The sequence below is a fragment of the Colobus angolensis genome, unplaced genomic scaffold (genome assembly GCF_000951035.1).
Source record: "Colobus angolensis palliatus isolate OR3802 unplaced genomic scaffold, Cang.pa_1.0 Scaffold13, whole genome shotgun sequence".
Taxonomy (NCBI): Eukaryota; Metazoa; Chordata; class Mammalia; order Primates; family Cercopithecidae; genus Colobus; species Colobus angolensis.
This window is the reverse complement of record NW_012114252.1, coordinates 22,851,003-22,863,717: the sequence shown is the minus strand read 5'-3', so window position 1 is coordinate 22,863,717 and position 12,715 is coordinate 22,851,003. Positions and strand designations below refer to the sequence as shown.

At 41.1% G+C, this 12,715-nt stretch overlaps 1 protein-coding gene across 4 annotated transcripts in view; it reads left to right on the top strand.

Annotated features, from left to right (window-relative positions):
• The window catches only part of TUBGCP3 (tubulin, gamma complex associated protein 3), a 94,900-nt gene that overhangs the window by 40,245 nt on the left and 41,940 nt on the right, over positions 1-12,715 (top strand). For all 4 annotated transcript variants that reach the window (XM_011933911.1, XM_011933910.1, XM_011933912.1 and 1 more), the window contains exons 12-13: positions 11,939-12,049; positions 12,371-12,479. In XM_011933911.1, the coding sequence (XP_011789301.1) occupies positions 11,939-12,049; positions 12,371-12,479 (220 nt within the window). The remainder of the gene's footprint in view (positions 1-11,938; positions 12,050-12,370; positions 12,480-12,715) is intronic.

Genomic DNA, 12,715 nt, shown 5'->3' with positions numbered 1-12,715 from the left:
CCTGGTGTTTGCTTGTGGACGTGGGCTGTTGGGGCCGCAGCCTGTGTGTGACGGGAAGTGGCGGAGGCCTGGCCCTCTGAAACACAGGTGTGCCTGTGTGTGACGGGAAGTGGTGGAGGCCTGGCCCTCTGAAACACAGGTGTGCCTGTGTGTGGGTGCTGCTGGCTGTAGTGGCCTGTGTTCTGCCGTTTCTCATGGATCAAATTGCAAATAAGCAAATGTGAAGTTTGTATTATGTTCAGTTTGTTTTCTAATTTATTGTTTGTGCTGTTACAAGTTGTTTTTAAAGCAAGCGTTGGAGCAGAATGGAGTCTCTCTGGTGCTCTGTGTGCTTTTGAAACACATGGGCGGCATGGCGCACGCACATCTGCATTGGGCGAGTTGCTCAGCCTGTCTTGTAGCTTTCCCGACGGTGTGTGTAGTTTTTCTTTTTTACTGGACATTATTTCACGGCAGGGACAGATCTGTTTTTATCTAGCCACTCTCTTATTGATGGAGATGATGTTTTTTGTAGTTTTTAATCTTATGAACAGTATTAAAATGAACGTCCTTTTATGTGTCTCCCTGAGCGTATTTATGGCCCAGTCTCAGCTCACTGCAAGCTCCACCTCCTGTGTTCACCCCATTCTCCTGCCTCAGCCTCCCAAGGAGCTGCGACTACAGGTGCCTGCCACCACGCTTGGCTAATTTTTGTATTTTTAATAGAGACGGGGTTTCACCATGTTGGCCATGATGGTCTCGATCTCCTGACTTTGTGATCCGCCCGCCTCAGCCTCCCAAAGTGCTGGGATTACAGGCATGAGCCACTGCGCCTGGCCCATGGGGATGCATATTTTATTTTATTTTATTTATTATTATTATTTTTTATGGTGATGCATATTTTAAACTTTGATTCTGCCACGTTGCGCTCAGGAGTGCTTCTCCAGGTTGACCCAGCTATCAGCTTTCTGTTATGGTCCTCATTCCCGCATCCTTCTCAACACTTTGTATTACCCAGTGTTAATAATAATATTTTCACGTAATGCACAAAATGTGCCATCTCACTGGGGTATTTATTTGCATTTCCCTGATTACTAGTGAGACTGACCAGCTTTTCATGCTTATAGTTTTTTTTTAATTTCTTCTCTAATTACCTGTTAGTTTCCTTTGCCCATTTTTCTTACGGATTTTTCTTTTTAGGAGTGAATCATGGATGGTTATATATTTTCAAATTTTTATATATGGAATTGCTCTTTTAAAAAATTGTTTTTTTTAACTTTTTTTCGCGTTCTTCCGAACTTATAAAAAAGTTGGAAGAATAGTACAAAGAATCATTGTACTGTTGACTGAGCCTTAACTGAGACTCCACACAAGTTTTACCATGTTTTATCATAAACTAAATTTCTCTGTATTCTTGAATCTGTTTCTGGATTGTCTTTTTTCTGTTTGCTTTTTATCTGTCAATGTTATTTAAATGACTCTACTCTGTGGTTTGTAATTTGGTAGAGGCAGTCCTTTTGTTCTTTTCACAATTTCTTTGTTGTTGTTTTTGCACATTTATACTTACATTATGAATTTAGAATCAGCCTGTCAATTCTGTTAAAAGTTATTTTAGGCCGGGCGCGGTGGCTCAAGCCTATAATCCCAGCACTTTGGGAGGCCGAGACGGGTGGATCACGAGGTCAGGAGATCGAGACCATCCTGGCTAACACCGTGAAACCCCGTCTCTACTAAAAAAATACAAAAAACTAGCCGGGCGAGGTGGCGGGCGCCTGTAGTCCCAGCTACTCGGGAGGCTGAGGCAGGAGAATGGCGTGAACCCGGGAGACGGAGTTTGCAGTGAGCTGAGATCCAGCCACTGCACTCCAGCCTGGGCGATAGAGCGAGACTCCGTCTCAAAAAAGAAAAAAAAAAAAAAAGTTATTTTAAAAATTTTTATAGGGATTGCATATTGAATTTGGAGATTAAAAAGAGTTTTCAGGCTTCTTCTGTTCCTTTTGCTGAATGAGCTTTCTTTAAAAAAAAAAAAAAAATTGCAGCTTTGTAAGGTATGTTTTATTTCACTAATGGTTCCCTAAAGTTTTTCAAAGCTTTTGTGAGCCTGTATCTTCCTAAACGTTAAAATCACGAGTAAACTTTTTTTTTTAACCCCTTCCTTCATTAAGATGAAGAATTGTGTCCTTTTCCCGGGTTCTGCATACTTGCATGTACCGCCACACACTGTTTTTTTTTTTTCTGAGATGGAGTCTCACTCTGTTGTGCAGGCTGGAGTGCAATGGTGCCATCTCGGCTCACTGCAACTTCCGCCTCTGGGGGTTCAAGCAATTCTTCTGCCTCAGACTCCCAAGTAGCTGGGACTACAGGCGCATGCTGCCACACCCAGCTAAGTTTTTTGTATTTTAGTAGAGACTGGGTTTTACCCTGTTGCCCAGGCTGGTCTTGAACTCCTGAGCTCAGGCAGTCCACCCACCTAGGCCTCCCAAAGTGCTGGGATTACAGGCATGAACCACCGTGCCCGGCTCTGCACTCTTAAGCTCTATACCTGTTGTTAAATCTGGGTTATTTTATATTTTTAATATTTTGTATGCAATTTGTAATAAGCCACTATCCAAGTCAAGAAATAGCACTTATCAGTACCCCTATTGTGTACCCATCGTTGTCCCCTTCTCCTTAAAGGTAAACTTTATCCTGACCTCTGACAATGTAGTTAGCTCAATTCTTATTTTAAATTTTATATAATGCTCAATGTTAAAATATATTTACATGTCATCTATAGAGGTATATTTGGTATTCATCATTTAAGTTTGAATCCTTATTTTTAGGTTTGTTTCTGGAAAGTATTATACAATTATTTAGTTGACTTAAAGTTCTAGACCTAATTTTTCAAGATTAAATGGAGTCTTAAATTCTTGTACTATTTAGTTTTTATCATCATGATAAGGTTCTAAGGACACGTAGGTAATGGGCGTTTCCTTTGATAGAGTGAAGCTTGTCATTTTTAATGCATTTATGTTCAGTTATTCCATAATTACAGGATGAGGTGAATTTTGGAAGCCGTTTAAAAACCTGTGCAATTGATTATTTAGAATGCATATTATAATTTTAACCAAGGAAGTGCAAGACTTGTACTCTGAAAACAATAGAACATTGTTGAGAAGAATGAAAAAGGCCTAAATAAATGGAAAGACATTCCATGCTTATGGACTGAAGATTTGATGTTGCTAAGATGGCAGCGCTTCCCCAACACGAGACACACTTTCAGTGTTTGATATTGTTAAGGTGGCAGTACTCCCCCAACGCGGGCCACGCTTTCAATGCAATGTCTATCAACATTCCAACAGCCTTTGCAGAAATGGAAAAGCTGATCTTCAAATTCACAAGGAAGTGCAAGGAGCCCTGAGGCCAAACAGTCTCGTAAAAGAACAAAGTTGAACAAACTTTCTGATTCTGATTTTAAAATGTGCTACAATGCAGGGTAATCAAAACAATGAGATACTGGCATGATAGCCCTCTGGGTCAGTGGGATAGAAGCGAGAGCCCAGAAGTACATCTTCATTTTTATTGATTTTCAGTAAAGCTGCCAAGATGACTCAATGGGGAAAAAGCCTTTTCAGCAAAGGATACCGGGACAGCTGGATAGGTGCATGTAGAAGAATGCATTGGGATCTGTCACACACCGTCTGTCAAGATGAACTCAAAATGGATCAGACACCTAAATTTAAGTGCCAAAGTTAAAAAACTTAGAAGATATTGTGGTAAATCTTTGTGACCATGGATTTGGCAGCAGTTTCTTAGATATGTCACCAAAAGCATGAGCAATGAAAACAAGTAAATCAGACTTTATCAAAATAAAAACTATGTACATTAAAGGGCACTTTTGAGAAAGTGAAAAAACCACTCACAGAGTAGGAGAAAAGTTTATCCAAATCGCTTACCTGATAATGGTCTAGTATCCCAAGCAACTCAACAAGAAAAACCAGTTTAAAAAGGATTCGAGAAGGTGTTTCTGCAAAGAAGATACAAAAATGGGCAATAAGCACAGGGAAAGATTATCGTTAGAGGGAAATGCAAATCAAAACCACAATTAAATACCACTTCACAGCCATTAGGTTCGTTAACAAAAACAAACCAACAGCTAGAAAACAACAAGTGTTGGCAAGGATTTGGAGAAATTGGAAACTGCATCATTGCTGGTAGAAACACAGAATGGTGTAGCCACTCTGGAAAGCAGTTTGGCAGTTTCTAAAAATATTAAATGTGGGTTTACCATGGGACCCAGCAGTTCTACTCTTAGGTGTGTACCCACAGAAACAAAAACACGCATTCATCTAAAAACTTGTCTAGGAACATTCATAGCAGCGTCATTTATAATAGTCAAAAGTGAAAACAGCTCCAGTGTCCATCAGCTGATGAATTGATAAATAAAATGATGTATATGCACACAATGGAATATTATTCAGCCTGAACAAAAAAATGAAAATCTGATACTTGCTACAGTGTGGATGAACCTTGAGAACATTGTGCTCTGTGAAATCAGCCAGACACAGAAGGCTGTATATTGCATGATTCCATTCGTATGGCGTGTCCAGAATTGGCAAATGCATAGGGATAGAAAGTAGTTAATGTTGTCAGGGACTGGGGGTGGGGAGGCAGAGAGGAATGAATGCCTGCTTCATGGACACGGAGTCTCTCTCCAGGCTGATGAAAACGTTCTGGAGTTAGATCATAGGAATGGTTGCACGACCACATGGTAAATATACTAAAAGTCACTGAGTTGCCCACTTTAAAATGGTGACTTTTATATTATGTGATTTTCATCTCAAGTAAAAAAAAATGTAGAAGTTCTGAAAACAAATGCTTGGTGAGGGATGCCAGCTATGGTAGCTGCTGTGGCTCTTTCCCGGGCCTTCTGCCTCCCTGCTGGGTTGAGGTGCTCCGGGTCACCAGTGGAGTCCCCGTGCCTAAGTAGAGCTCTGTAGCTCTCAGGCTGCACATCTGTTTGGCCACACATGGGGCCTCGCAGGAGTTTTCATGTGGACTGATACGGGCATGAGGATTTCCGAAGCCCCGCGGTGTGTCTGCTGTGCACTGAAACCTGAGGACCCCTGGCCTACCCACCCTCCGATCCCCTGCAGCAGCCCCCAGAGTCGGGCGGGGACCTGCAAAGTTAGTTCTAAAATTGAGGTGATGGGAGGGGGCTGAGTTCAGAGTGCCACCTCCTTCCACACCAGCTCTGCCCACTCACCCCCCTTCCACACTCACTCTCCTCTGTGCAGTAGTGCAGGCTCCACGAAATTCCCTTGCAGGGAAAGGGTGGGAAGAGAGTGAGGGATAAACGACTGCAAATTGGGTGCAGTGTATACTGCTCGGGTGATGGGTGCACCAAAATCACACACATCACCGCTAAAGAATTTACTCATGTAACCAAACACCACCCGTTTCCCCAAAACCTATGGAAATAGAAAATTTAAAAAAAATTCTCTTAGGAAGAACTCTGCTTTATCTAGTATGTCCAAACTGAATGTCACATCAGTGATGTGGTAATATGCAGGCTTATTTTTTAAATAAATAAATAAAATTTAACACATTAAGAAGGATTAGTGCCTATTTCAAAACACCTGCAACAGCTTAACATCTGATGTGAAATGTGTGGCTCCTGTTGTGACAAAGGCACGGATACTGTGGTTTGTTAGTCACATTTATAATTGAAGGAAGAGGTACATTTCAGATAGAGGTTAGTGAGGTTAGTGAAAGTCAAGATGAGATTAGTTTTCCTCCCAAGTCCACAGACCCGTGCTGTGCTGTCTGTCTGTGGGTCCTGGTAAGGGAAGCCCAAGTGGGAACAGGACCCGGGGCTTTTCTTTGACCTGGGCTTTTGCAAACACGAGAGATGCATGGGCTGGGCATGGCGCTGGTGTGAGAGCTGCACTTTCTGTAGTGACCTGATGCCTGAATTCACCTTGACCTCCAGTTCCTCCTGCCTGGGAGTCGGAGGATGCCTTTTGAATGGGGACGCGGTGCGTCTCCCTCTTGGCTGTGTCTGTACTACTGCTACTGCCTACTGCTGTTCCTCAGGGACTTCCTTACATTGGGCTCCTGCCAGTCTCTGGGACCTCGATCTTTCTGTTGATGGCCCAGAGAAAAACTTCCAGATGACATTTGGGCTTTGCTGTGTCTGCTGTGGTGTCATTGAAAGCTGCATCTAAGTCTAACATCTGGGATTTTACTTTTTAACAATAAAAAGGATATAGACCTTTAGCCCACTAGTGCTAAGAATGATATCTAGATTTTATTTTGCTTTTCTTTTTATTTTATTTATATCTTGTATATTTGCAAAGGCAGACAAAAATAGAGGGCTATAAGAGTTTGGAAGGTATTCTGAATGATTAAGTTGGAAAGCACTTTCAGCATTTGGGAAAAGTTTATATTTTTTACTCTTAAACGTAAGTACTGTGAAAGTAAACCAAGTTTTTCCGTTGTGTTACTACTATCTAGAGAAGCTGCATGGTGAATCCTTTCTGTAACTAACCTGGCTTCTTCCCCCGTAAACTGAAGGTAAACAAGTTATGCCAATATATTCAAGTTACAGGCAAAACCACTCGGTTTCCAATTGCCCTTTGGATAGTAAAGATTAGATGCTTCAACTAGCAGCAAGAAAAGATGGGACAAGTTAAAATTAAACTCTCTTGCTTTCAAAATTAGATTTCCAGACTTGATTCACATGTTTACTTAAATGCTGTGATAATATTCTAAAACTCTACGTCCTCGAATTTGAAGATCCATAAAGTATGGATAAGACAGAATATCTCTGGATCTATTTAGCACCCTTGCTGTGTTACCGAAATTTAAAAGTTTACCCTATAAAATATCTTACCCTTTTGGAATTTTTATGCCATACCTCTTAAAATATTGTAATTATAAGTTTACCTTGTAAATTATCCTTTGTTGTACAGAGTATCTGACCAATTTACTCATTCCTCTGGTCCAGTTGCCATTTTATTTATTTTTATTTTTTTCGAGATGGAGTCTTGCTCTGTTGCCCAGGCTGGAGTGCAGTGGCGTGATCTCGGCTCACGGCACGCTCCACCTCCCAGGTTCACGCTATTCTCCTGCCTCAGCCTCCGGACTAGCTGGGACTAGAGGCGCCTGCCACTGTGCCCGGCTAATTTTTTTTGTATTTTTAGTAGAGACAGGGTTTCACTGTGTTAGCCAGGATGGTCGCCATCTCCTGACCTCGTGATCTGCCTGCCTTGGCCTCCCAAAGTGCTGGGATTACAGGCGTGAGCCACCGTGCCCAGCCCATTTTATTTTATCTAAGTGTGGCCTTAGGAGAAATCTCTTGGTAGCTGCCTGCATGATTGGCAAGTTGAAGTTGGAATTTTTTATGGTTTGTATTAATGGATCTGATTTTTAGAAGTTGCTTGCTAAGAAAATTACCCTCTTCATTTCTGTTTTTAGTAGGGAGGCCTTGGCATTTGTCCAGCAATTAATGAGAAATCATGGTACAATTATGTTTTATTTTTTTTCTTAATTCTTTCTGCGTTTGACATAATGGCGAAAATTAAAGAACCTTGAGTGGAAAATGCCTTAGCAGAATAAAAGCGTATAGCAATTATATTCTGACCTTGGTTTTTTTCCCCTCTATAACTATATATTTTTTCACAGAATTAATTATATTCGAAAGCGTACCCAGGCTCTCTGTTTGCTACGAGATGTTTGCTGCTAGAGTGATTGCGTGCTACTTTGCCCTTAGATGAAGCAGTGCTTTCATAACTTCTAAAGATGCCTGAATTGCCTGAGATTTTTTATGGTTTAAATGAAGTTTTCTTTATTGTTCATACTGATAGAAATCCGTCTGTACTCCAACTATTAGGATAAATTAGTGTGTTGTCTGTAGAAACGAGCTCTTCCAACGGAATAACAGACCTACAATTTATATGCAGTTACTCTAATCTGTAGTATGGCAAGGTACAGAGCAGTCCCAGCATGAGCACAGTGACTTAGTCGCTGCTGAGATTACTCACGGGGGCTTATTTCTATCATGGACAATTTAAGTCCATGTTAAGGTGATGATGCCTCCGTGATAGTACTGCTGTTTACCCCGAAAGGTAATGTAGATCACAAAAGTCTAAAATAAATCCGTGAATGCTTCAGTCATTTAAATTGATACTTAAGACATTTTAGTTGAAAATAAATGTAGCAGCCTCTTCCCTATGGTCATAAACATGTTGGCACTTATTTATGTGCCTACCTATGCAGGAGATTGGCTGTACGTAATTGATACTGTCTAGCCCTTAAAAGGATCAAATAGAAGATCTTGACATCATTAAAATTTAGTTTCCTGAAATACTTACTCTTGGAAGTAGATTTCTGTGAAAGAAAAAAATTCATTTTTAGTTGGTTGCCCTGGGAAAATGATGTTATTTAAAAAAACAACAATTAACTGGTAGCGTGTGTTCAGTGTTTGGCTAGAATTACTTGATTATTTTATTAAACTTTTTTTATTCTAATAGAAAAATATTTGCAGTTTAAACGGTGTTGATCACATAAGCACATACAGAGGATGAAGTTAAAATTTTCCAGTAACCCTGTCAGGACCAGACACATTCTGTTAATATTTGTATATACCGATTTTTTTCTGTGTATTTGTATGTATCATATGCATAGTATTTTGTCAACTTATTTTGTTGAAGTAAATAATGAACATTATTTTATGCCATTAAATATTTTTTTGACACCAAGGCTTATTAAAATGATCTCTGAAACTCTATTTTGTGAATATAATCGTCCCGTGGTATACGAGGGGAATTGGTTCTAGGACCCCTGTGGATACCAAACTCCACACGTACTGATGTCCCGCAGTCGGCCCTGTGGAACCTGTGGGCTGGGAAAGCGGGTCTCCTGTCCGAGTGAGTTTCACACCCCGAGGAGGCTGTGTTTCTGTGTGTGCCGTTGGCTGTGAGTGGATCCGCACAGTTCAGATTGGTGTGATTCAGGGGTCAGCTGTATAGGCGATTTTCTCCTGGGAAGAACCACACTTTTCATCAGATTATTGGAAAGGGCTGTGGTAGTTAAGAACAATCTATTTTTAATGACTACATGGTAATATTTTATAATTCATTTATGTATTTCCTTGTTTTTAAGACATTTAGCATAGCATATTGGAAGTATAATATATGCTGATGAAGAATATTTTATTCCAGTAATGCAAGTATAACATTTTATTCAGAGTTTATTCATATTCACAAATGAGACTGTCCTATAATATTTTTGGTATTTTTCTAATCACATGTGCTAGTGCCAGTTTCATGAAATCAAGTGAGGCCATCCTATATGTATTTCTGTGGCCTACAATATGTTAAGCAACCTAAGAATTATAATTATGTCTGAAAAAGTGTTAGTAGCCCTGTGCCTTAGTGATAGCATTTTATATTTCCAGTTTCTTCTGAAGATACTGTTTTCAGGGTCTCCTCTCTCTTGCTTCTTGGGTTACTTTTGACCATTACACTTTGCTAAGAAATCGTTAATTTTGTATTGCTATGTAATTTTTAAAGATATTCAGGATTTATGGAAAGATCACCAAAAAGGCACTTGGGGTGTGATACGACTGAAATGTGTTTTACCGCCTGACTGGAGAACTCAGCCATGCATCACAGGGGCAGTGCTGAGTCTTAGGCCTTCCAGCTTTTAACTGAAAATACTGCCAAGTGCTGAGGTCATGGTCCCAGTGCCATTTCTCCCTCAAAGGAAGTAGGGCTCCTTGGAGAAGTGGCCGATTCTAGGTATTGGGAGAAACAGAGCTAAGCCTGCATCATGATCTGTAGCAGAAAAGCAGGGCAGATCACTCGGGTCCAGTGTGAAGGACTCAGGAGCGGCTTGAATTGGCTCCCCCTCCCCACATAGGAGATGGGGAGCCCCAGGAAGAGCGTAACTGTGATGATACGAGTAAGCACTGGATATGCTTCAATCCACACTCTCATGATAATTAAAAGCGAATTGGTTATCGTTGGAGAATGTAAACAGAGGCATTATCAGATGCTTCCTCAGCATTTTTTGATATAGTCAAATGGTTTCCTCTTTTAATCTGTTGATATAATTAATTATGGTGATACTAACAATTCCTGATGAGGCACCCTTAGCTCAGAGGAAAGGATGGTGTATTCATTAAATGGGGCTGGCCCGGCCAGTAAAGAAAAAAATGCCATCTAGGAGAAAACATAGACTTCCCCCTTATAACATACTGTGTGCCAGGATTATACCAAGTTCCAGAGGAATTAAAGATCTAGGTAATAGGCCGGGCATAGTGGCTTCTGCCTGTAATCCCAGCAGTTTGGGAGGCTGAGGCAGGCAGATCGCTTGAGCTCAGGAGTTTCAGAGCAGCCTGGGCAATATGGTGAAACCCTGTCTCTACCAAAAATACAAAAAATTAGCCGGGCGTGGTGGTGTGCTCCTGTGGTCCCTGTTACTTGGGAGGCTGAGGTGGGAGGATGGCTTGAGCTGGAGAGGCAGACGTTGCAGTGAGCCAAGATCGTGCTGGTGCACTCCAGCCTGGGCCAGACAGTGAGACCCTGTCTCAAAAAAAAAAAAAAAAAAAAAAAAAATCTAGGTAATAAAAATAACTCAATAGAAATACTGAAAGAACATGATGGAGAATATTTTCATAATCTAGGAATGGGAAGATCTTAGGAAGACAGGAAACTCAGAAACCATAAAGGAAGACAGACATTTATCTGTATATAACAAAAAATAGAACCAAAATGTGGACCATACTATAAACAACGGCAAATGATTAACTTGGAAAAATTAAATCTCTACTATTTAATGATTCACAAATGGTCACTATTCCTAATGTACAAAGAATTTTTGTATATTGATGAGAGAACAAAATGAATAGAAAGATGGGTCAAGGGCATGAAAAGACCATTCACAGGAGAAGAATGGCACATGGCAGTTAGAACTATGAAAATACGCTCAGCTTCATTTTTGGTTAATGACAGCAATATAGGATAACCATGATTCCACCTAACTGGCAAAATCTAAAATGAGCCAGGATTGCAAAAACAGGACATCCTGCCCCTGGGAGCGTCAGTCTACACAGCTGTGTGAAAAGGAAACCTGGCTTTGTCTATAAGAACTAAAAGCTACTTCAATTCAGCAGTTGTGCTTTTATAAAACAAGTTTATAGAAATAAAAGCGCTAGTCTGTTAGGGTGTATGACTGAAAAACAGAGAATGGCCTCATTGTTGCAGTGGCAAGTAAACTGGAAGCAGCAGCCATTGAATCTTCTCCTTACTGCTCGGTTTCCTTTCTAACGGCGGTGCTGTAGGTGCCCATCAGGGTGAGGGCAGGGGAGCTGCGTGCCATGAGGAAGAAAGCCCCTGAGCACAGATGGTTCCCCAGGGAGCCACACAAGGGCCCCTTCTACAGTGCCACCTGGCTGGTGCTGGCCCCTTGTACACGTGGGTACATGTACAGCAAGGTCTGCCCATAGAGCTTGGGGCTTGTCTGTGGACAGAGGACGCCAGCCTGGGCCCCTCTGTGTTCCAGGCTTTGGGGCTCTGCAAAAGAGAGACTGCAAGGGCAGGCAGACTGATGGGAGGAGAGACAGCTGCTGCCTGTGAGGGAGGGAACCCCAAACGCCTGCACTGTTCCCGAGGAAGAGCTCCGTGCGGCCCAGGAAGCCTCAGTGTTAGGCTGTAGAGGCTCTAATGGACATTCTGAGTCTCCAAAGAAGACATAACTTATTTTTGTTATACTTTAGTTTTAAAAGTTTAGGAAACACATAGTTCAATTTAGAGAGATTTCTGTGTTTCATACACGTTTTATTGTATAAATGGGTAAGAGTCTCTGTGTCTGGAGAACTTGGCTTTCTAGAATAACTTATTCTTTGATGTTGCTGTTGGTTAATGTTTTGCCATAAATATCACTCTTTAATGTTTCCATGCCCCTTCGCTTTCAGTTTTTTGTAGCATCAGATCCAACAGTTAAAACAGATCGACTGTGGCATGACAAGTATACTTTGAGGAAATCGATGATTCCTTCGTTTATTACGATGGATCAGTCTAGGAAGGTAGGATTGGAAGAGATTTTTGTGATTTTGATGTTTTATGGCTGTGTATACTTGGATTACGTGACTAAACCAATTTTCATAAAACTTCATGCGTTTTGAGATTGTTAATGTTCTGGAGATGAAGTAAGTGCATGTTAATTCAATACATCAACATAGTATGTGTTCAGTGTATCTTTGAGTTACTAGAATTCGCTCCATACTGTAGTGGGTGCTCTTGTTACTTTTCAATCAATAGTCAATTTGTCGCTTAGGAATATTTGTAGATTTGGGCAATCGTTTTAAATTTACATAAAGGTAATCATAGAATGTTTTTCTTTTTAGGTCCTTTTGATAGGAAAATCAATAAATTTCTTGCACCAAGTTTGTCATGATCAGACTCCCACTACAAAGATGATAGCCGTGACCAAGTCTGCAGAGTCACCCCAGGACGGTACGATGATGCTGATGGGGTGGTGATGATGGCGATGGTGTGATGATGGTGATGATGATGTGAGGACGGTGATACGGTAACAGTGATGATGATGATGACATGGTGATGGTGATGGTGTGATGATGGGGATGTGATGATAATGGTGTTGGGGATGGGTGGTGGTGATGGCGTGGTGGTGGCAGTGATGGTGGTGGCAATGGTGGTGATGGTGATGATGGTGAGGCGACGGTGTTGGG